Source organism: Triticum urartu, chromosome 6A (genome assembly GCF_056163025.1).
Source record: "Triticum urartu cultivar PI428250 chromosome 6A, HENAU_Tu73, whole genome shotgun sequence".
NCBI classification, from domain to species: domain Eukaryota; kingdom Viridiplantae; phylum Streptophyta; class Magnoliopsida; order Poales; family Poaceae; genus Triticum; species Triticum urartu.
In genome coordinates, this window is record NC_141878.1 from 20073537 (window position 1) to 20098580 (window position 25044).

At 43.8% G+C, this 25044-nt stretch overlaps 1 protein-coding gene, 1 long non-coding RNA gene and 1 pseudogene across 2 annotated transcripts; all 3 read right to left on the reverse strand.

Moving 5' to 3' along the window:
* Positions 1 to 7937: 7937 nt before the first annotated feature.
* LOC147963347 (uncharacterized) lies at positions 7938 to 9793 on the reverse strand. The gene is made up of 2 exons (XM_087528006.1): positions 8544 to 9793; positions 7938 to 8271 (listed from the first exon to the last, which is right to left on the reverse strand). The coding sequence occupies exon 1, from the start codon at positions 9670 to 9672 to the stop codon at positions 8782 to 8784; it is 891 nt and encodes a 296-aa protein (XP_087384132.1). The 5' UTR covers positions 9673 to 9793; the 3' UTR covers positions 7938 to 8271; positions 8544 to 8781.
* A 3720-nt stretch (positions 9794 to 13513) lies between these two features.
* Positions 13514 to 15631, reverse strand: LOC147963348 (uncharacterized; annotated as a pseudogene).
* A 7806-nt stretch (positions 15632 to 23437) lies between these two features.
* Positions 23438 to 24165, reverse strand: LOC147963349 (uncharacterized). The gene is made up of 2 exons (XR_015609518.1): positions 24015 to 24165; positions 23438 to 23826 (listed from the first exon to the last, which is right to left on the reverse strand). It is a non-coding gene; the product is annotated as an uncharacterized LOC147963349 (long non-coding RNA).
* Between the last annotated feature and the right edge of the window lie 879 nt (positions 24166 to 25044).

A 25044-nucleotide genomic window follows, 5' to 3' on the forward strand; every position in this document is an offset into this window, starting at 1 on the left:
AGCTTCAACCGGCGATATAAAAAGGTTCAACCGGCCAGAGCGAAATGCAAAAAGCTGCAATCGTTGACACAAAAGCTTCAACCATATGTTTGAAAAGCTTCAACTAGAGACCGGCGAGAAAAAAAGCTGCAGCAGCGAGCCGTTAAAGCACACGACGTTTTATATGCATCAATGGTGCTGCGGCGGATGCTGGAGCTGGCGCCCACGCCATTGCTGCACAGGGAGGAGAGGACTAGTGGGCGCTGGTGTTGCAACCGGCGAGCAACGATGGCGAGCGGCGATGAGCAGCGACGACGAGCGGCGACAGCGAGCGACGGCAAGCAGCGACGGCGAGTGACGGCGGCGATGGCGAGCGGCGACGGCCGCAGCGAATCCCCGCGGTGCTTCAAGCTCTCGGCTGCTCATGTGGTTTTTGACGGGGTACGGCATTGCTTGCTGCAGTTTTCTGTCTCTCCTATGCGGAAGGAGGACGAAGCGAGGTGGAGCAATCTGATGGCTCACAGAGATAGAATTGTACGGCCCGCGTACGACCGGCCCAAATTTGGGCTGGCGCACCGGCGCGTATCATCACCCATTTTTCTCAGCTGAAATTTTCAAATGAACTCTGAATTTAGAATTGTTCAACGTTTAGATGTATTTAGTTTAACAGATTGCGAACACCAAGTGCTTCCTGTTCCAGTGGTCAGACCACCTCGGAATCGAACATGCAACATGAAGCTGATAGGTCTCGCGCCCTACCGCTAAGCCAAGAGATTGCATCCGATAATGTATGTATATGACACCTATTTGATATTGCTTTTGTGGTTTAAATTAAAAAAATCCGGCGATACCAAATTTTCCCTGTGTCCACTCAAATTTCCGGTAAGCTGTCGGCTATCGGAAATTGTGACCATAAAAAGGAAACCTGATATAGGCCAGTTGGTTGTGCCGTGACTCAAGTTCTCAGCATATTTTTGTTTAACAGCAAGACCTCCACTTCTCATTCATCATCAATAGTATTAAAATTATAAAGTTCAAAAAAAGAGTATTACAAATATGGTTAATACCTGTTAGAAAAAAAAGCAAGCAACATTCCCTTTGAGCGCTCATGATCTCTGTTCGTCTTTATTTCTTGGCAGATCGTGTTCACTTTAAATTGCCCACAGATATCTTCAACCGTGTCAAAGAAATTCACAGATGCTTCCTTATTAGCAATCCGATATTTACAACCCTCTCAGAACAAATCCTGATATATCAACCCTGATAATTTCACAGACTGTTCCTTATTTGCAACCTGGTAGAACAAACCTGATAGTGCCGGTTCATGAAGGTATAAATTTTAGTGGACAACACAAACATAAAGATGCACTACAGTGTTCAAGGCTATAGTATCAGCTGGGAACATAGACACAACAAAATGACAGAATGTAACCGCAGCCATGAAGGAATTCCAGCATGCACCAGCGGCAAGTATTAGAAAAATAGAGTAGCTTTCGTTTTCCTGGAAACCTCGACTAGTTAGGAAATCTTGGAAAACAATTCCAGGCATGTTCATTGATTAAGACATTATGGAAGCAAATGATTTGTTTAGCCAAAGAAAACTCCATATGCCTTATTTTGCCAATGAGGGCACTCACCTTCATATATAATCTCACATGTCTTCGATGCTTGCAGACCAACTACATATTTCAGTTTCTTGCCATGCCAAGCAGCTAAGGATTCAACACCCACCCTGTGGTGCCCTGCTTGTATCACATTGGACATGGTAAGGAAAGCAAGTAAATCTGAATAAACAAGTCATAAGGAAACAAGAAAATGCCACAAAATCCATGAAGACGCATTCCTTGCTTCACAATAAAAAGGCCATTAACAATGAGAATTTGAGTCATAGACTCATAGTACCCAAACACATGCGTCTCGGATTATTCTAACAGTGATCAAATGGGATCAAAAGTGCGATGAAAACTATCCTAGACAGAATGGGTGAGAAATAGGGGGAAAGAAAAGAAATGCAACAAGTAATTACAAGTCCAACTCACCACTCTAATCATTTTTTGCACTACATATAGTTTGTGCACAGTAAGCTGAGTGCAATTTGTCGGGTACTCGGCTTATAGCCATCACCGTCACTGATCCGTTAGTGGATGGCACGCAGGTCATGTGGCAGTTACGCTTGCCGTGTATGTTCTGTAAGCCGAGTACTTTTTCACGGTCCTCATGCCTTATTAAGCTGTAAGCCGAGTATGATCTATAAGCCGAATATCTTCTCAGAGTGTACACGGCTTATATGGAAGTAAGCCGAGTTGTGTTTTCTCGTCGTGTGTCCTGCTGCACATACTTGGTTTACGTAGGAATAAGCCGTGAACCCATGTTTTGACACTCAGGGTACGTCTTGATATTAGGCGATGTGTGATTTTCTTGTAGTGGCAGGTGCAACCAGTCAAATACTCCCTTCGTAAACTAATATAAGAGCGTTTAGATTACTATTTTATTGATCTAAACGATCTTATATTAGTTTACAGAGGGAGTATAAAGGTCATTCAAAGCTGACTCTAAAACCATCTGATTTGGAGACAAAACAGTGGAGAGGTAGTGAAGTTTCCTAGCTTAACCAAAAGAGGATTTCTTTATTTGCAGGTAGAGGAGACAATTTTATTTTGATAGCTTAACCAAAAGAGCTAGTCACTGAAATTCAAAATACTAACTATTAGAAATCAATGCAATAAAAGTTAGCATACTGAATATAATCTTCAAAAAATATTAGTAGAAAGCATGGACATTAGTGGGTGTGTTGTTCATTGTCCTTCTCTAGATACCTTTCTGTGGAGAGAAAACTAGTCCTGAAACAAATTGACCGAAAGCACCTTCACAATGAGGGCCTGAGGGGATAAAAAAAACACAGCCCACTGATTCAGTTGTGATTGGATAACTCTAAGATAAATAATAAAACATAACCAAATATCAATGCATGATTGTGTTAACAGACTAAAAGAGATGGTAGAAAAATATGAGACTACAATTTCCCAAAAGATCAAATTAATGCACCACAGTATGTTAGCTTGCCAACATCATTTGTAAATTGAAACTATAAACAAGGGAGGGAAGGCACTAAAAGAAGTCGAGCTAACACAAATGAGAAATAAATATAGATAAGTACGAGAACATCGACATATCAGATAAACTTACCATGTAGCAACAATAACATTTATATACCAAGAAGAATTGGATAAACATAATGCTCAGTTATTGCAGCGCTTTATCAGATGACACATAAAGTGTTGACACAACAATGCTGCTATCCTGATGGATAAAGTTATCAGACAAAGCGACAATGGACTTACTACATACAGAAAATTGGCATTCCACAAATCACCAAATGCACCCAAATATTGACTAAATGCATGGGAAAAATGTGACATTAACTATTGATATGATCTGGAAGGCCGATCGGCAACAGAAAGCGTCAATTTCACACATATCAATTAAACTACATGGTTAAGGCTGAGATTACCAAAAAAGCAACTATATAGTTTTAAGAGGCAATGCGAACTATAATCTAAAGAAATATTTGATGTATAGTTAATGCTTTAATTTTTACCGATCCATGAGTATTTAGCCTTGCAAAGGTGGTCCTTGCTGATTCACACGGGATCCACGTGCCCCATGCATGCTAGTCAAGTCAGAGAGTAAGCTAGTGATGCTTTCCGCTACTGGACTTTAACCATCCAAGGTGGCTCATACAAGTTTACAGGCGTACAGAAAAATGAACATTTATATGTTGCACTTATTTGGAATTTTTTGACATTTTTAAATCTGATGGGAGGGGTCCCATTTCACCCTTCATATAAGTCAATCATCTCAATGCCAAACTTATAAAAAAATGTGGATCGAACGGATTAGGAGGGTTCGAGCCCGCTGCGTCTGTGGATCAATGGCTGGGGCAGTTCCTCACTCTCTAATAGTACATGTGCAGAAACCAGTATCTTTAGTTGCTTGTGCATGAGACATCAGAAGCATTTCGCCATATATTAACTTCACAATTAGGAAATTTTTGCATGAATATTTGGAGTTGGGCCATTCCAGTAATACTAGGTAAACTGCATTTCAATGAGCGAAAAAACATACGGCGAGGATGAAGGAAGCAAGAACACATGATTGTTGACCCCATGTTGGCGGAAGGTTCAAATTCAGATTTGGAATGCTAAATATAGGACACTGACCATGTTGAGGCAGGCTTCCCTTCTAATTGTACTGGGATCCATATGTGACAAAAACTAAGAATATCACTCACAAGTCTGGGAAATAGAACTCATCATTTGCTATTCGAAGAATTCATTCATATAGTACATGTACTGGCATTAAAGCATGAACCTGTTCAGAGTTTGCATCCGATTTTTCACTGAAGCTTCATAGTATATAATAATTTGTCTTGGAAAACGTCTGTTGTGGTCGCTCTATTTCCTCTGTTTAATTTAATCCTCCAAATCTCAAAAGAGTCTAAAATTTGCACGCTCAACCATAAAAGATATGGTGGCAACACAAGAAAAAAAATAGTGTGGAGAATGCCTCATGGCTTCAGTGTTAAGAGCCAAACCCCAGGAGTCAACTTCATCTATTGATATTTGCAGCAAAGGATCCACCAGACAGAAATCCTCCTTTTTCTGAAAAAAGCAAGAATAGATGACTCTGCAGCTTCTAACAATGCAACGTAAAGTAGTACTTCGATAAGAGAAAATACATGAAAGACAAGCTCAGTGTTTGAACCTTCAGAAGCTGCCAAATGTGAAACTGCATTACTGTAGCACACAAGCATGAACCTGTAGCATCCAAAATAGGTTGATGACTTTTCCGATAAATACAATTAAATTATAACACAGAAATAATACAACCAATAATTCTACGGATCAACAAAGAGGGAAAAAATCACATTAAAGGTATCCAAGAAACCATGTAAGAAAAAGAAAGGATCCAGGCGACTCCCTTAATGTTAAGATAAGTAAATTACCTGCGGTATAGAAACTTGCGAATGGAAGATACAAATAGTTGAGAAAATGTCCATGAAGTCTCTTGCACTGCATTGACTCAAGTTGAACCTAAAATACACGGATGTACATCTGTTTGTACACCGATATAGGAATCGTATTAGCATCATTGGCATACCCGATAACTAATGACCACCATGCTCTGTAGAAGATGGCGCCAGATCAAAGATTCTGTCCAAGATAACGGTCTTGCGGTTCCACATTTCGATGGTAGGGTACACCAATAAGGCGAGGTCAACAACTCCATTATCTCCTGGGATTATCCGTCTGTTGCCACTCTTGATGTAGGCCCTTCCCATTTGCTCTATGCTAATTCACGCATCTACCTGTAGATACTTGATGTTTTTGGACAAGTTGCCTTTGTGAAGCTCAACTGTTTGTGAAAGCCCAGAGGATGGATGCTGGGAGGATTAAAAATTTATTTTCTTGGGAAGATGCATGAAAAAATGATTTTCGAACATGCTCATCCATCTGATTATCACTACGTGATGATAACAATCTATTTGTACATGAACATAGTTAGAGGAAGTATGGCTTGTAATGTGCTGTTGTGTAGTGTAGTTGGGAAACTTTGGTCTCCTCATAGACCAGGCATCAATGAGAAAATATCAAATTTCTATTCCCGTGGATTGCTTCTTTGTCAAATTTCTCTGTGTTGAGGCGAAGCCCTATAGCCAAGTGAGTGATTTTGAGCTTCCTCGCGTTAACAATCAATTAATCACGACACGATACGGATGGCTAGCATGCTAGAAGAACTGCACCGATGAGTACATACTAATTATATCATGGACACACCAATTAATCACATAATATGAAAATTATTTACAGTATGGTATTTGAAAAATCCGCTTTCACTAAATGTTGCTGAAAATGATGAATAAAATTGAAACAAAATGGTGCATGGTTATAAAAACAATACTAATAGTACAACCCAAAGTAAACCCAGAGATTACTACTGGACACCAAATGTACATATCAGCAATTCCTTTTCCTTGCTGTGCACTATGGCCCTCCCCAACTTTGGCAACAGCCCATGCATGTTCACATGTGGCCCATAAATTATGTGCTCACTGCGCGTGCACCGGCTGGCTTCGTTGACCCTGCTCACTAAGGCGCACTGATTGGAGCATCGTATAACTATATAATTTTACCATATAGCAACAATAACAATTATATTTCAGTTATATCAAATGCCACCTCAAGTGTTCACGCAATGAAGCTGCTATCAGAAAAAATGACAATGGATCGCCACATAAGAAAAAAAGGCATCCCACAAACAACCAAATGTACACAAATGTTTTCCTAAATGCATGGATAACCAAATGGTGACATGATCTGGAAGGCTGATCCATCAATCACAACATATTGATATGATCTGGAAGACTGATCCATCAATTGCAACACATTGACGCACGCCATGCATCTATAAGGAAATTCGGCAGCAGAAAGCGACAATTTCAGATGTATCAATTAAACTACATGGTTATAGTTATGGCATCTACCAAATAAGCAACACTATGGTTTTAAAAGGCAATGCAAATCTCCTAAGAAAAAAATTATGTATAGTTATGGCCTGCTTTGTTTTTCCCGATTGTTTTGTTAGAACATCTAAACCGGATCATAAAAGTTTACAAGCATATAGAAAAATGAGCATTTATATGTTGTGGTTTTTCATATATTTTTTTATTTTTAAAAGTTCTGGGAGGTGACCCATTTCACCCCTAATATGGGTCAATCACCGCATTTGCATCAACAAAGTTCTTGACCAATGATATTGCAGATCAGACAGAACTGGAGGGTCCGAAAAATTGGCTGGATAGTACTTCACACTCTAACCATGCCTATCCAGCGACCGATCTCTTTGGTCACTGATGTATGAGAAATAAGAAAAATATCAGCATATACTCCAGCAATATGTACCTGACAGTAGGATCATTCCAGCAATACTAGGTAAAATTCCATTTCAATGAATGAAAAAAGCATACGTCGAGGAGAAGGGAAAAAACAAGACAGGATTATTGAGCCCGTCCTGACAGACGGTCAGAATAATTCGGATTTGGAATAATAAAGATGGAACACTGATGATGTTGTGGCAGGCTTCATATCTAACTGTATCATTGCTGTCCAAGGTAACCATGTGACAAACACTAACAATGTCACCCAGATTACTGAGAAATACAGCTCATCATCTGCTATGAGAATAATTCATTCATATACTGCATGTACTGGGATTAAAGCACAAACCTGTTCAGAGTTTGCATCCCATTTTTCACCGCAGCTTCGTACCAGATAATAATTTAATCCTCCAAACTTTAAAAGTGTCTAAAATTTGCACTCTCAATCATAAAAAATATGGTGGCAACTCGAGAAAACAAGTATGGAGAATACCTCAAAGGCTTCAGAGTAAGAGCCAGACCCCAGGAGTCAACTTCATCTATTGACATGGGCATCCAAGGAACCACCATAAAGACATCATCATTTTTACTAAAAAAGGAAGAATATATAATTCAGGTACTGCAGCTACCAATATAATGTAAAGTAGTACTTCCATGAGAGAAAATACATGATAGACAAGCTCAGTGATTGAACCTTCAGACGCTGCCAACTGTCAACCTGTATTACTGTAGCAGATCGGGCACTGTACCTAATGCGGGACGGATATCTGCTTTTGTAATCTGTTACAATTCTGACCTCCACGTGTAATTGATTGTATATGTAACTTGTAAATCAAGATATGTGCATGTAAATATCCATAATGTTTATCCTACGGTGAAACCAAAATCTGACTAACAAAATGGCAAAAACATGCACATTCTCGCAACCTTGTCTTCCTTTTTTCTTAAAAAAAAAGGATCATCCTAGCATGAAGGTGCTATATATAGAATGTATCTCAACCTTTATAGCAAAGTGATACAATACAGTAAAATCATTGCTTTACCCATACAACATTCACTCATGTCAAATTGTACACCACAAATGTTCCAAACAGGATATTCCCAGACTGAGTTCAAACACATACCCACAACACAAAGTGCACATACAGACAGTTTTACAACAGTTCAACCCAAGGGTCCAAATGCCAACAACAAACAAACACGAGACCCAGACCTTAGATTTGCATTTAATTTAGTTGGGGAGACCCAGACCCAGGTGTCTTGAGTATTACCATGTCACACTAGCCTTTACACTTGTCCCCCACCAGCACCCCCATCGTTGTTCCCACGAGCGAGAATTTGTAGCGTCGATGGGCCTGGTAATCATATAATTATAGTAAGTATGTAAACCTTTGCATCTATGATATGATACTACAATAAATTACTAAAAATAGGTTGACAACTCATAACACTCAGGAGAAATTAAATTAAATTATAACACATAAATAATAGAACAATTAATACCATCAATCAACAAAGAGGAAAAATTGTTAGTGAACACTTTAAAGCACAATAAAGGTATCCGAGAAACCATGTATGAAAAGAAAGGATCCAGGCGACTCCTTTAATGTTAAGATAAGTAAATTACCTGCGGCATAGAAGCTGGCGAACGGATAATACAAACCATTGAGAAAGTGTCCACGAATTCTCTTGCACTGCATTGACTCAAGTTGAACCGTAAATACACGGATGCACATTTCTTTGTATACCGATATAAGAAGGGCATTAGCATCCTCGGCATACCCAAGAACTAATGACCTCCATTGCCCCGTTGAAGATGGAGCCAGATCAAAGATGCTGTCCAGAACAACAGTCTTGCGCAGCACTCATGTTGCAACACCATGAGAGTTGATGTTGCGGTTCCACAGTTCGATGGCAGGGTACATCAATAAGGCGAGGCCAACAGCGCCATCCTCTCCTGGGATGATCCGGCAGTTGCGGCTCTTGAGGTTGGCACGGGGAGGCCTTGTGATGAGAGCTAGGGTCTGGCTATCCAGATTGAACTCTAGTATGCTATTCCCAGGCCTTTTGAGCCAACAGTAGAGGCGGTTGCCGACCACGGTGACGGGGACGCTGGTAAGACGACATGGCTCAGGAATGGAGATGATGTCTCCCCATGTGCCCGTCTCAGAGGAGTACACACGGGCCTCAACTCTGGTGCGGCCCGAGCAGGCTACCAAGACCAGCTTCAGTGGGCTCTGCTCGTCGTCCCAGAACAGAGCTCCGTTGGCGTTGTACGCGTCGTCGAAGAACTCATCCGATGGGAGTGAGAGATCCGGTGGGAATGACACGCGGCGGTGTTCACCGGAAAAAGGGTTGTAGATGAGGAACTCACGCAGCGTCCAGTTCATGATGAGGACGCGGCCCTGGCGGCACCCGAGCACGCACCAGGTGTTCCACGCGGCCTCGCTGCAGACCTGGAGGGAGAAGCGCTCCATGGGGATGCGATCTGGAGCTTGCAGGCCAGGGGTGAAGAGCAGAGTCGTCATGCGCTTATCGAAGACGCCTAGGACCGGGGGTCTCCCGTGGCGGTCGCGCCAGAGGCGGCGGAAGTCGGCGGAGGCGGCGACGCGACCCCACGGCTTGCAGACAAGCGCCCGCGCGAGGGAGGATGGCTCCGGGGAGAGGCGGACGAGGATCTCGCCGAGGACGTTGTCATCCTCCAGCGGCCCCGCCGCAACCGCCGGCGAAACGCGGTGGCCGCGGCCGGTGGTCATCTCGCCGCCGTCGTCGCCCGTGTGGAATAGAATGGGGATTCGAGCCTGTGTTTCTAGGGTTCTCCAATGGAAGTGGGGAGCAGGAACCAGACTCGTTTTCTTTCCTGTAGCTGTAAGGAGGACTGTTTGGGCTGTGTGGGCGTACAAGGGGGAGAAAAACCCGATTTTAGCCCAAGATGAAATTGATATGTTGGTAGCAAATATACTTATTATGTAGAAGCAGGAGGTTTTTCTCAAAAGAAATGTAGAAGCGGTGATTATTATGGAAAATCTACCAACGAACTGCTTTGCGAGTGAACGCACATCTGCCATGAATATGAGTCAGGGCGGCGGCAAAATGGTGGGAAAGAAATAGTTGGGTTGACGAAGAAGAGGAAGGGGATGAGCCCAGACTCCTGTGTCGCATGCCTAGGGCGACCTGGGATACTCGCGTCACCGCAATACTCGGGTCTCCCCTTGCTCCTCCCTCCTACTGTCGTCACCACGGGCCTCTGTCACGGTGGCGACATGCCTGCCTTGAATGTTGCAGGAAGCGTTCTATGGTGGTAAGTGCTGGTTGGTGGGTGTTTTTAGTCCATAGATCCGGCCAACAATGGCCTTGATTCTGGCAAGCGGTGAGCGTTTACAACCCTCTTATGTTGCTCGCAACCTTGTACTAATGGGAGGTTTGTGGATCTGGCCCGTCTCGATGTGAGCGGGACTCCTCCAGGTTTGGGCATGGTGCGCGAGCTTCCGTTGGCGGGGTGCCCTACCCTCGTTCTTTTGAGGAGCGTTTTATGCTGGCTTGCAACGGGCATGGTGGCTGTAGAATAATTAGATTAGGTAGGAAAACAAGATCGGGCTGCAATTGCTTGCCTCGATCGTTTACATTGCATATTATATATATACACAGCAAGGACATTACAAACGTGGATTACAAGTTGATCTAACCTACAGATTGTATTTGATACGGACTACAATCTGTAGGATTCTCTAACACGCCCCCGCAGTCTGAACTCGGGGACACTCCGTCGCCTATGTGAAGACTGGTCCTGAACTCCAAAAACAAAGGCGTTGGTAGGCCTTTGGTGAATATATCTGCAAATTGGGAGCTAGACGGAATATGCAGAACACGCACTGCACCAATGGCAACTTTCTCCCGAACAAAGTGAATATCCAACTCAATGTGTTTCGTCCGTCTATGCTGCACTGGATTAGCGGACATATAAACAGCAGAACATTCTCATAGTAGACAACGGTAGCACTGTCTATAGGACAACGTAGCTCGAGAAGAAGGTGTCGATTCCAACAAGTCTTAGCCACTGCAGTAGCAACAGCACGATATTCAGCCTCGGCGCTGCTACGAGACACTGTCGGCTGGCGGCGAGAGGAGCATGAAATTAAGTTATCACCTAGAAATACACAAAACCTAGACGTAGAGCGGCGAGTATCCGGGCATCCCGCCCAATCATCATCCGAATAGGCAACAAGACTGAGAAGAGGAGGCATGAAGAATGAGACCAAGATCAAGTGTCCCTTTGAGATAACGAAGGAGACGCTTGATAAGAAGAAAATGAGGCTCACGTGGGTCGTTCATATGAAGACATACCTGCTGAACGGCATAAGAAATTTCTGGACGTGTGAGAGTAATATATTGCAGAGCGCCGGCTAGACTGCGATATTGAAAGGGATCTGAAATAGGACACCCGGCCGTGGCTGAAAGCTTTGATTTTGTGTCTATAGGGGTAGTAGCGGGATTGCAATCACGCATGCCAGCACGGGAGAGAACATCAAGAATGTATTGTCGTTGTGAGAGATGAAGGCCGGAGGAAGTGCGAGTAACTGAAATGCCAAGAAAATGATGAAGATGTCCAAGGTCTTTCATAGAAAATTCGGTGCTAACTTTCTGAATGATAGAAGTAAGAATAGTGGAAGAAGAAGCAGTGAGTATAATATCGTCAACATAGAGGAGTAAATAAGCAGTGGAACCACCATGATGAAAAATAAAGAGAGAAGCATCGGACTTGGATTCACTAAAACCAATGGAACGAGCATAGGAGGCAAAACGTTGAAACCATGCACGTGGAGCTTGTTTAAGACCATAGAGGGACTTTTGGAGACGACAAACATGTGTTGGAAAACGAGCATCGATGAAGCCCATGGGTTGCTGACTATATACCTCCTCGTCAAGATTCCCGTGTAGGAAGGCATTTTTAACGTCAAGTTGATGAATAGGCCATGATTTAGAAAGAGCTAGAGAGAGGACCACACGTATAGTGGCTGGTTTGACAACTGGGCTAAAAGTCTCATCAAAATCTACACCGGGTTGTTGGGTGTATCCACGGACAACCCAACGTGCTTTGTGACGAGCGAGAGATCCATCAGAATAATATTTGTGTCGAAAAATCCACTTCCCACTGACAATATTAGCACCTGGGGGAGGAGGAATGAGAGTCCATGTGCCATTTTGAAGAAGTGCGTCATATTCATCTTGCATGGCTTGTCGCCAAGCCGGGCCACGCAAGGCAATCAGATAGTTATGAGGAATTGGAGAAGAAAGAGTGGCTGTGAGGTTTAGACGATCAATAGGTGGTGGGAGTCGACCTGTTACACGACATGTGCGATGAATAATAGGGGATGGAGCGCGTACTATTTCCGGGGATGGTGATGGTTCGGGAGAGGCAGCAGGCTCAATAATCGGAGATGGTGGAGGTGTAGCAGGCTGTAAAGGAGGAGAGGCCGGGCGCGATGATGCATGGGTTGGTCCAATGTCGGACGTCGGGGGCACATGCAAGATGGGCGTAGTGGGCATGGGTTTGGACCCGGATGCATGGAAGTTGACGTGCTCGTGCAATGAGGAGCTGGAGGTGGCTGTAGTTGAGGATCAAACAAATCAAATGGTGGTGATGAAGTAGTATGGGTAGGTGATGCATATGGAAAAACGGACGCATCAAATGTTACATGGCGCGAAATTATGATTCGTCTAGTGGCGAGGTCTAAGCAGCGGTAGCCACGATGACGAGATGGGTATCCTAGGAAGATACAACGAACAGAACGAGGGGCAAGTTTGTGTGGTGATGTAGAGGATGTATTGGGATAGCACAGACAACCAAACACACGAAGATCAGTGTAGACGGGGTGGCATCCGTGAAGAAGGAAGAAGGGGGTATGTGAAGGTTGAGCATTGGTGGGTCTAATGTTTATAAGGTAAGTGGCGGTGTGAAGGGCTTCAGCCCAAAAGGGTGCCGGAAGGGAGGCTTGGAAAAGTAATGTACGAATGACGTCGTTGGTGGTGCGGATGGCTCGCTCAGCCGTACCATTTTGTTGGGAGGTGTAGGGGCATGAAAAGCGAAAAATAATGCCATGGGTGGAACAAAACGAGTCTAGTTTAGTGTTGTCAAACTCACGACCATTGTCACATTGTATGGATTGGATGGATAGTTGAAATTGAGTGAGAGCATAGGCATGAAAGGTGGCAAAGGTGGTATAAACATCGGACTTTTTGCGAAGAGGAAAATTCCAGAAAAAGTGAGTATAGTCGTCGACAATGATTAAGTAATAACAATATCCAGACGTACTAGGCACAGGAGATGTCCACAAATCGCAATGGATACGCTCAAAAGGGCGAATAGTATGTGACTGAGAAGTAAAAAACGGCAACCTAACATGTTTTCCTATTTGACAAGCGTGACATAGCGACGTGCTGACTTTATTGTATGGGAGATGCTGGAGTTGATGAAGGCGCGACATGGTGTGGGAGCCGGGGTGACCGAGACGGCGATGCCCAAGGTCCGATGAAGAGGTGGTGATGACGCCATGAGCTTCATGTGTGGGTTGACATACTAGATAAAGAGGGCCGGAACTATTGCATCGAAGAATCGCGGTCTTGGCGAGAAGATCCTTCACAGAGAAACCATAAGGGTCAAATTCTATAGAACATGAATTATCAGCGGTGAGTTGACGAACGGAAACTAGATTTTTGATAATTTGAGGAACAATAAGAATATTGCGTAAATGAAGAGGTATGGAAGTGCTAGTGAGTGCATATGATCCAACATGTGTAATTGGGAGAGTAGAACCGTTGCCGACAGTAACGGATTGAGAGGATGAAGATGGTGAGAGGGAGTCGAAGTTACCATAATCGGATGCCATATGAGAAGATGCGCCGGAGTCCATATCATGGTTTTGGGTACCGGGCGGAACATTCGGTTACCGCCCGGTTCCCGCGTTTCTTGCTACCCCACGAGAAAGCTGCATCCCGAGCAAAAAAATTCGAATTTTTTGAATTTCAACGGGATAGTCTGGTCAAGTACGGGTAGAAACTCTACTAAAACATATAAGCTACTTTGTTCTGATGGGAAACATGGCCCTCCCATCCCAGCTCAACCTGTTGGTCCCTAGGTCGAGTCTTGGTACTCTCTCTGATGGGAAACATGGCCCTCCCATCCCAGTGCAACCTGTTGGTCCCTAGGTCGAGTCTTGGTACTCTCATCTTTTCAGTTTCTTTTTTCTTACTCTTAAATAAAAATTCAAAAGCAGAGACGTAGAATCGATCCCACGACCTCGCCAACAGCAACTTCGTGAACTAGTTGAGCTCAGTACTGATATATTCCTAGCTCAGAAAATGTTGAATTCAAATTGCATTAAAAAAATTCGAGCGGTATTTTCTCGGAATTTCACGGTAATCGCGGTATCTGCGTTTCTCGCCCACCCTCGGTATTTCCTTGGGATTCGGTAGCCAAAACGTTGGTCCATATACCACTCGTGCGTGCCTGGGATCTGCATATTGTTGAGGGCAGCCAGGAGCGCTGGATTGACCGTCTGCTGGTGTGGGTTTGAAGTAGAGGACGACATCATGTTGGTGTTGTTGTAGGTCTGGCCGTAGGCAGTGTAAGCTTGCGGTGCAGTGTTGGGACGAGGACCAAGAAGTCCTTGAGACGGTGCGCGCCATGGACGAGGCTGCCAGGGAGCCATGGGTTGCTCCCACGGAGTTGATGACTGCTGTTGCTGAAGAAGATGAGCCCGAGTCGGGGCCCCGGTCCATGGATTGAACTGCCATGGGTTGTCGCGGCCACGACCACGACCGCGGCCGCGGCCTCCACCGCGGTAGAATGAGTAGCCAGAGCCGCCACGCCCGCCTGAACGGTCGCCCCCGGAGCCAGATAATGGAGCGCGCTCGCCACCCGCTCTAGGTAGGATGCTATTGCCGCTTGCCCATAGCAGTGGAGGCGGCGTTCTTGGCGTCAGTTTTCTTTTGTGTCTCTTCTAAGATGAGCGCCGAGCGTGTCTGAAGGAACGTTGGGAAGGGCACCTGAAACGGGATGAAGGAGCGGAGGTGCGCGAAGCTGTCGTTGAGGCCACGCAGAAGGGTGAGGACAAGCGTCTCGTCGCTGACCGGTTGGTCGACGTCGGTGGGGGGGTCAGCCAGGGCTTTGAGCTTCGAGCAGTAGTTGCTGATGGTCTGATCACCTTGCGGAGTGTTGCGGAACTCTGCCTCAAGCTGGATGGCACGGTGCCTTTTGTTGTCTCGAAACAAGTTCTCAATGGCGTCCCAGATCGTGCGTGCCGTGGAGCCAGGACGCTTGACGATGCTGAAGAGGTCGATAGAGATGGAGCCATATATCCAGGAGATCACCGTGAAGTCGTCGCGTCCCTAGTCCGAAGTGGGCGAGGTGTCAGAAGGCGTGGCGCCGGCGTCGCCGATCACACGAGCGGTGAGGCCATAGCGACCAAGAGCAGCGAGAAAGAGCTCCCTCCAGTTGGTGTAGTTGGACTCGTTGAGATCGAGGGTGATGGGGACATGAAGCTTGATCGAAGTGGCGTACGCGGAGGGACTGGGTGGCGTATGGACGGCCATCGCCTTGCCTTTTTCTTCAGCGGCGGCTGCAGCTTCGCGCTTGAGTTTAGCCTCAAACTCGTCTAGCTCTTTGGCACGAGCTTGGAGCTCAGACTCTTTGGCTGAGATCTCGTCAGGAGTCATGGCGAGAAGAAGCGATCAAGGGCTAGGGTTGTGGAGGGTTTGGAGAGAAGAGGCCAAGGACCGAACTAATATGATACCATGTAGAATAATTAGATTAGGTAGGAAAAACAAGATCGGGCTGCAATTGCTCGCCTCGATCGTTTACATTGCATATTATATATATACACAACAAGGACATTACAAACGTGGAGTACAAGTTGATCTAACCTACAGATTTTATTTGATACGGACTACAATCTGTAGGATTCTCTAACAGTGGCCACTTGTGGAAGTCGTGGAGACCGAACTCAGCTTACTGGATTATGTGGTGAGGTGGTTCATTTGGCAGCGGCGAGGTGTGTTGTTGCGGGTGAAAGCCATGTGCTCGCTTTTGTCAGTAACAACGACAACAGTGCCTTAGGGCATTGTTTTCCTTATTAAACGCATCATCATGGATCTTCCACACTTTTCCAGCCGTATGTTCTCGGGTGAAAGCTTTAGGTCCAGCATCTCGAGCAGAGGGCGATGGCGTCCTTGACTTCGTAACTCCTTAGAGGCGCCGTATTGGAGTCACCGACCATACGGTGCTTGCTTGATGGATGGGTTGTAGTGTGGTTGGCCCTTGGCCGCTTTGAGGTTTGTGGCTACAACTGGATGTGCCGGGAGAAGGTGGTGGTGTTTGGTCCTAGTCTTTTCTTGCTCATGTGTTCATTTGCCAAGCTGTGGACATTGGTCTTACCGTTCCACCTAGTTTGGAGAGGAGCCTGATGTTCTTATCCGAAGTCAGGTTAACGAGACCGTGATCCATCTTAGTTTGCCTCATTCCCTATCAAGACCCCCTCCTTAAGGGGTGTTGTCGGATGGCAACCAGACGACGACCAAGCTCAATCCCCTACCTTGCTTTGTCGAATGAAGATGGAAGCTAGATCCCTCGTCCGTGATGGTTGTGTCAACAAGATATGACGTAGCAAGCGGTGACTCTTTCCATCCTTGTAGTTGTCATGTTGTTTCTTTCTTTTCTGGTGTGGCTTGTATTCACCTCATCCCCTATTTTCCCCTTGTATTTTCTCATCTATGCCGGTTCTTCCTCTAAATGAATGAAGCGTAGCATGTGAGTGAAACGTAAACCTGTTGTATTTCATCAAAAAATAAAAGAAGAAGAAAGCGATGAGTTCCATTAAATGAGAAGGAAGAAGGAGGAGAGGGAAAGGAGGAACAAATGGGCGGGCGAGTTGCTGGGCTAGTGGCTCTCCGTGATAGCGATCGCAATCGGTAGGTCAACACCACATTGGACGAGTAGTGAGCTCCATGCCAAGCTTACACCAATGGCTACCGAAAATGAGGCATCGAGGTGATAATGGGGGAAAAGTACAGTGGCGGATGTAGAGTGGGCATCCCATATATATCAGGGAGGATGTGGTTGAGGGAGTGGAGGGAGGGATCCCTGCGTTTCTGGTCATGAGCTCATGCATTTCTGGAGGGAGGGAGCCATGCGGGGGAGGATGGCTCCGGGGAGGGACGGACCAGGATCTTGCCGAGGACGTTTTCATCCTCCAGCGGCCCCGCCGCAACCGCCAGCGAAACGCGGTGGCTGCGGCCAGTGGCCATCTCGCCGCCAACGTCGCCCGTGAGGAATAGAATGGGGATTTGAGCCTGTTTTTCTAGGGTTTTCCAATGGAAGTGGGGAGCAGGAACCAGACTCGTTTTCTTTCCCGTAAGAAGGGTTGTTTGGGTATCGGCGTACAAGGGGAGAAAAACGATTTTAGCCCAAGATGAAATTGATATGTTGGTAGCAAATATAATTATTATGTAGAAGCAAGCGATGATTATTATGGAAAATCTACCGACAAATTGTTTTGGGAGTGAACGCACATCTGCCGTGAATATGAAGCAAGGAGGCGGCAAAACGGTGGGAAAGAAATAGTTGGGTTGAGGAAGAAGGGGAAGGGAGTGAGCCCAAACTCCTGTGTTGCATGCCTAGGGTGACCCGGGATACTCGCGTCACCGAAATACTCGGGTCCCCCTTGATGCTCCCTCCTACTGTCATCACCACGGGCCTCTATAGCGCAGGCGACTGGCCTGCACTGAATGTGGCAGGAAGCGTTCTATGGTGGTATAGTGCTGGTTGGTGGGTGTTTTCATTTCATAGATCCGGCCAACAATGGCCTTGGTTCTGGCTAGCGGTGAGCGTTTACAACCCTCTTATTATGCTCGCAACCTTCTGCTAATGGGATGTTTGTGGAACTGGCCCGCCTCGATGTGGGCGGGACTCCTCTCCAGGTTTAGGCATGGTGCCCTACCCCCGTTCTTTTGAAAAGCGTTTAGTCTGGCTTGCAACGGGCATGGTGGCCACTTGTGGAAGTCGTGGAGACCGAACTCTAGTGCTTACTGGATTTTGTGGCATGGTGGTTCAATTGGGGGTGGCGTGGTGTGTTATTGCAGGTGAAAGCCATGTGCTCGCTTTTGTGGGTACCTGCGACGACGGTGCCTTAGGGCATTGTTTTCCATCTTAAACGCGTCATCATGGATCTTCCTCACTTGCCCACTCGTGTGTTCTCCGGGCGAAAGCCTTAGATCCAGCATCTAGAGCAGAGGACGATGGCATCCTTGACTTTGTACCTTCCTTGGAGGCGCCGTCTTGAAGTCGTCGACCACACGTGCTTGTTTGATGTACGGGTTGTAGTGCGGTTGGCCGATTTGATGTTTGTGGCTACAATTGGTGGTGGCGGAAGAGGATGGTGGTGTTTGCTCCTACTCTTTTCTTGCTCATGTGTTCCTTTACCGAAGTCGGGTTAGCGAGACATGGTCCATCTTGCTTTGCCTCATTCCCTATCAACACTCCCTCCTTAAGGGGTGTTATCGGAGTCAACCACACGATGACCAAGCTCAATTCCCTACCTTGCTTCGTCAGATGAAGATGGAAGCTAGAGCCCTCCTCCGTGTTGGTTGTGCCAACGAGATATGACATATCAAGCAACGACTCTTTCCATCCTTGTAGCTGTCATGTTGTGTCTTTCTTTCCTGGTGTGGCTTCTATTCACCTCATTCCCTATTTTCCCCTTGTCATGGTATGTTATTTAATGTCATTTGTCTTATTTATTTTTGGTATCCTTGTGGGAGTACGTGAGAGAAGAGTTAATTGACATTGTTACTATATAAGTTGGTTTTTCATAAATTGGCTAAGAAGGTAGCTTTGAGCAGTGGCATAAAGCTGATGAAGCATGCCTTTCTGGAATACACCTTCGAGCAAGGGGCGTCATCATCACATGTGTGTACATGAAGGACACAGACGACTACATGTTCTTGTCACTGTCAGGAACACCGCACACCCCAATTTGAGGATGACGATTGTCATCGACATCATTTAAAAATTACCTCTATATATATGATCGAGTTCTAGTGTGTGTGGCTGGACCGCCGGTGTGTGACTTGTCTTAATTAAACTGCTTAGCTCTCTTGTGTTGACAATGACTAACTACTGGCCTTGAAGTTGTGAGATTGTTTGTTAACTGATTGTTCTATACATGTATGTTTGGCCATTGTTAAACTTAATGTCGATCTATTTGATACTATTTCATTTGTGCCGCTGCCATGCGGGATGCACTCCATCGTGCTGAAAAAACAATGAATGAAAAATACGTTGGCGGCGTGCATATAACATGAAACACCGCTAGGTAAGGAATTATAGTGATGGCGTGGGATGCGTGACACACCATCAGTACCTATATTACTAATGACGTGGGCTGCCAACGCCACTACTTTTTTTCAGTACTGGTGCCATATTGGTGGTGTGGGGTGTCCACGCCACCAAGACACTTTCTGCCACGCCAACACTAGCGTTTCCTGCACTACTGCGAGCAATGTCTCTGGCCGAGCTAAGCACCAGCCAGAATCAATGTCCTCTCCCTCTAGGTTGAACACCTCTCTAGATGTGCTTGGGCCACCTGGTTCATCAGTACATGGGCCTTGGCCACTTATTCAACAATCATGACGAATTAGCATGCTTGAAGTAACCTCTTTTTCTAGAAGTGTCAACCAAACATAAGTTTTGAAATAGTTGGGGATTTGAAAGATCGGGTACTAAATTAAGGTACTGGATTGATGGATGGATGGGGTTCAGTATATCCAAGCTATGTGAACAAGTTGAGGGCTTAAAAAAATATTTGACAAACGAATCTATTTATATATAAAAAGTGCTTTACGGGGTAACTAGAAAAAAGATAAATAACCTAGATATAACCACAAAAATTAGAAACATCTGACCATTTAATGGATTGACGGTAAATCTATAGCCGTTCGATATAAGTACAAGGAAAATTACCCACCTTTGCCATTACATATCCAACAGGAGGTTATATATTCCACGGGAGGTTATTTTCCTTAGTCAACAATTAGATGCCATTAATCTAATCGTACTTCCCCTCACGTCTCCCATACCCTACCTGATGGACTAACCTATCATATACCACGCACGAGCTGGGCACCTGCATGAACCTCGACCTAGCCGCCTCCTCCCTGTGCTGATCCTGTATGAACCCTCTACCTAGCCGCCACCAAGGCACGACCTGGATCTGGATGCCCCAAGCCTCATCCCCGATGCTGCACTCTCAAGTGAGCCGGCGCAAACGCTCAATCTGGGCGCCACAATCAAGCCTCTCCCTTGAGCATCATTCGTTCCTCTACTGCACCCTCATGGAACTAAAGAGTGCACGTGGTGACAATCCTTATCTATGTTCCACCGGTAATATCGTCTGGCATCTTGCATCATCCTCTTTGATGTGTCCAAGAAATCTGCTAGATGGGGTTCGTACAGGTTACTAGTCGTCTATAATAGGTATGGACGGCCTTTATTGTGTGGTTCTGTACCTAACTAGCAAGTGATGTATGCAGTTGTTTGTTATTTCTCATATGCACCCTTAGTTTGATTCCTACAAATCGTGTTGAACTGTTGACCAAGAATCATGCAACATACCTTGATCAAATTCGGTTTCCTCTATATAATGGATTCCTCCATTTTGTTGTGGTATGTTGAAGCAATTGATTTGTTTATTTATCTTCTGCTGCGAAGCCTGATTTTGATGCTAGCTCTTATACGATGCAGATATAAATTTATTTGATTCAGTTTTGTTTCATCATATCTTATATTCTTTCTGTTTGTTGCGATCCATAGAAAAAAGAATATTTTTGCAATACAGTTGAGCGAATAATTAAGGCCCCTGGCGCTGGCTGGGAAGAATACATATTGGCGTCAGGTCCAGTCTTGTCAGACAAACGTGATTGGATACGTACTGACAACTACCCCAGCCTACTGATTAAAACATGAGAGAAATACAGGAGAAAAAAAGAAGGGTCAGTGGGTTGTGTGTCTTGTGATCTAAACGTGAGAGAGGACTTGACAAAAAATAGATTATCTTTAGGTGGTTGAGGATTTTCAATAGATGTGATAGGGGTGGACCTCAACCTTGAGTAGGCGCATGAGTGCATGTCTTCCTGGTAATCACAAAAGGTGATACTGAATCCATGGATCGTTGGTATTCTTCCACTGTTGATACGCCGATCCATAGTTCCGATCTCAATACAATCAGCCGATACCTGTGATCTTGAATCCTCCAATCCATGTTCCCAATAGGAGCGCTTTCTTGATGGAAAGGCTGATGTGGTTTTGCAAGACGCATAGGAGAGAGAACGGAAGGTGTGATTTTCTTTTCTGTGAGGTTTCATCTATATAATGGATTCCTCTATTTTGTTGTGATATGTTTAAACCATCGATTTGTTTATTTATCTTCTGCTGTCAAGCCTGATTTCGAAGCTAGCTCTGCTACACTGCAGACATAAATTTATTTGATTCAGTTTTGTTTCATCATATTTCATATTCTTTCTATTCGATGTGGTCAGTACAAAACAGAACGTTGTTGCAGACTTGCGGTACAGTTGAGAGAATTAAAGCCCCTGGCGCCGGCTGGGAAGAGTGATCTATGCGCCACTGAAAGAATGGCATGGGATGACATCTTATTTTATTTCTTTGTCCAAGCCAGGTGCATGAGTTGTGAAGCAGCTGGTCATACAAGGATCTGATTTTGTCTGGAATATGCATGCAATACATACGGCAAGTTCGTCCAAATCTAATTGATTGCTATCTGAATTTGTTTAATCATGTCTATGTGGAATTAGACAGCCATTACTCTCAAAATTGCAGGGTAATGCCATTGCTATCAGAGGGATTGAAGTATTTCTACTGGCTAACATGTACGTTATGGCATTAAGAAATGCATCATCTTAACTGAATTTGGAAGCTCACATACATATGAATGGTATGATTCCATAGGGAAACGGTTCATCTCGTAGGTATGTTCCATTCCGAAATCTGTAGTATGCTTTACCAACATATATAACATGCATATGATAAAAAACATATATAACGTCCATATTGATCTGTTGTTTCCCTGGTGCTCTCGATTAGATAATATCATATTTCAAATTAGTGGCCCAGCTAGCTTTGGCAGATATCCTCATGCATAGCTACTGTAGTTTCCTGCTTTGTGGGTAGCTGCATGTCACGCTATCTGGTTTAGGTTTAATCCCATTAAAAACATTTGTAAATATCCATACTAAAATCTCTAATGCTAATTTTCTAATTGGAAGGTCCCCTTGGTAAAAAAAATTGTGCTGATACCCGACATGCCCTGTTTTGGTATACTGCCTCAAATTGATCATGAGGTATAACAACTATAAGCCCTGTTGGCTTTATATTTTGTTTTGATTTTACAATTAGTTTGGTACTCTCATATTATTAGCATATTCAATATTTTCCATACATATTTATGAACCCTGATTATTTGTATCTTCCTGGCACTCGTATCTCTCCATATGTATCTGCGTCACAGCAAGTGAAGCACTAGATACATGTCCACTGTTCCTTTGATCTTTGATGTGGTCGCCCGGGAGAAGTTATATCAATGTTCATGACTAAGACTCGGTGATCATCAATCCATGAGACATGCATGAAAAAATGAAGACAGGCTCCTCAGCATTATGCAAGTGCAATGAGACCCGTGCAACAACCTCATTATGGTGTTGGTATCTTTGATCAAGCAGATAACAACCTTCATACCCAGCGCCAGGCCAGACTTGCCGCAAGCACATGGCTGTTACGGGAGTTGAGAGAATGTCATCTAATGTAATTTATTTATTTAAAAATAGATGTGTACTCTATATGCTTGAGCTAGGATATTATCTGGTCGCTTGATTTGACTTCTTTGTTTCTACAGATAATCTTCCTCATGCTTAAGATGGTTAGAGATAACATTTCTTGCTGAGTGGTATATTTCTCAATATAATAGATGCTTTGTATCCGTTTGAGCTGTTATTTGATCAATCTCTCTATTATAAATAGATTGGTCATTATATTGAAGTTCTTGTGCTGAATTGGTATGCATTTTATAAGAGTGTAAACAACTACAATAAAATACATTGAAAGTTTAAAAAATGCCACGATGTCCTGAAAATACTCCAATGCTTGCTCGACTCACTAATCAGTGGCATGTACATATAATATTGTTGATCTTTTATTAGGCTTTCTTGTGTTGTTCTATTAGTAAAATAATGAAAACATGCTACATGGCAACCATATGAAATAATTGTACATATTTTTATTTCAATAGAACAAGAACAATTATTTACTTCTAAAGACCATTTGCTAATAAATAATTTCTTTTGGCCAATAGAAAATATATATTATTGTAGACTTACATACAATGTGGTCTAATTCCTTTCTACATGTGATGGGCTTGAATGAATATATGATACTATATATCTACTAGGAAATAATAGACCACATTTATTTCTCCTTCTTTATGTCTTACACAACATATCTTTCTTAAGTTGAAACACTCAAAAGTTTTAATGGTCATTATAAAATTCTAGCCCGCGCATCGAGCGGGCCACTCTACTAGTTTATTCAAAAGACACAAAGTTGTGTCAGCTTTATCACATTGGTCTTCATCTTACTTATTAGTCAGCACCTGAACCCACATAATGAGTCGAATCGATGATTTTTCCTACAGGTTGTTTTGTCACATTAAAACAACAGCAGAATAATCTTTCCACTGGTGAACAATATCCATCTTGATAGCCTTCCACTTTGCATCGTTCCATGCAAACAGCAGGACGGCAGATTGCCACCCTAGCTCTGTGCTTGCATCCGAGTCTAGATTCACCTACATAACCAAAATAAAATTTATTACACAACTGTTCACAAGTAGAATGTATCATATGGCAATTATATAATACTAACTCCATCCCAAAATAAGTGTCATTGATTTAGTACAAAGTCGTACTAAATCAGCGACAATTTTTTGGGATGGAGGGAGTAAAAATTTTCAGGAGCATGTTGTCCTATACTTACTGCAAGACACCAGGACTGCTAATAGAAAGATGGATGCAGCAGCGGTGGCAATCTTGTAAGTCATGAGGGTGTTAATTGCTTTCAATATAGAGGAGCAAGTCTAGCTTTGAGGGCTTCTGTTCACATGTTCCTATATTTATATATTTTTAGGGGTTCCTCTATTTATATATGATTGGAAAAAGGCAGTCTATGCAATGAGATTCGGAATATAAGTTTTCTAGTTTACATATAATTAATTATGGCAAAATATCCTTGAGCTGGATATTGGCCTATATCTATTAGCATTAATGAAAAAGGTTCATGACCTAAATCAACACCCACCGGATATAGAATTCTACACTTGGAGCACCTCCTAAATATCTTTGTCTCATCATCGTCATTAAGTTTTCCTATCTTGGGCCTAAGAGTGCTGTCAAAAGGCACACATCATGTGGCATATTAGAAAAACAAGATTTTGATTACCATCAATCAGTTTTGCGTATTTTTTTTGAGAGAACAGTTTTGAGTAACTGGCTGTGTACGCGAAACATGTCTCTTAACCAAGAAAACTAATCTTTCTGATATATGGAATATTTTCAACATTAATTTCTTGTTTTTGAGGGTGCACATTAATTTCCGATACTATGTCTAATTCCATAACTACGGAATAAAACTCCTTGTACCCAGCAAAAAGAAAAAAACTACCGATACTCCATCTGTGATTGGCCTATCTAGTTTGTTCAGATTGTAGACGAAAGCACTCATAGATCGATTCCTATGACTAAGTTGTTTTTTAGACAAACTGCAAAGCTTTATTACGTCGTCACAATGTTTACAAGGACGAAATCAAGATCGTTGGGCTGGCCTAATCAAACATGGCGGCCAACCCCGAGAGATAAAGCGTGCTTTGCTAGTTTGTGAGCCTCTATATTCGAGCTCCTAAATTCATGAAGTATATTACAAGCCTCAAATTCAGACCGATGTTGTATGATTTCATGTGCAATTTCCCCGTAGCTTCCTTTGTTTTGCTGTTGGATGTCATCGACGGCCA

Coding starts and splice junctions, on each gene's coding strand:
- LOC147963347 (XM_087528006.1), bottom strand. CDS start 9,672: ATGACCACCGGCCGCGGCCACCGCGTTTCGCCGGCGGTTGCGGCGGGG.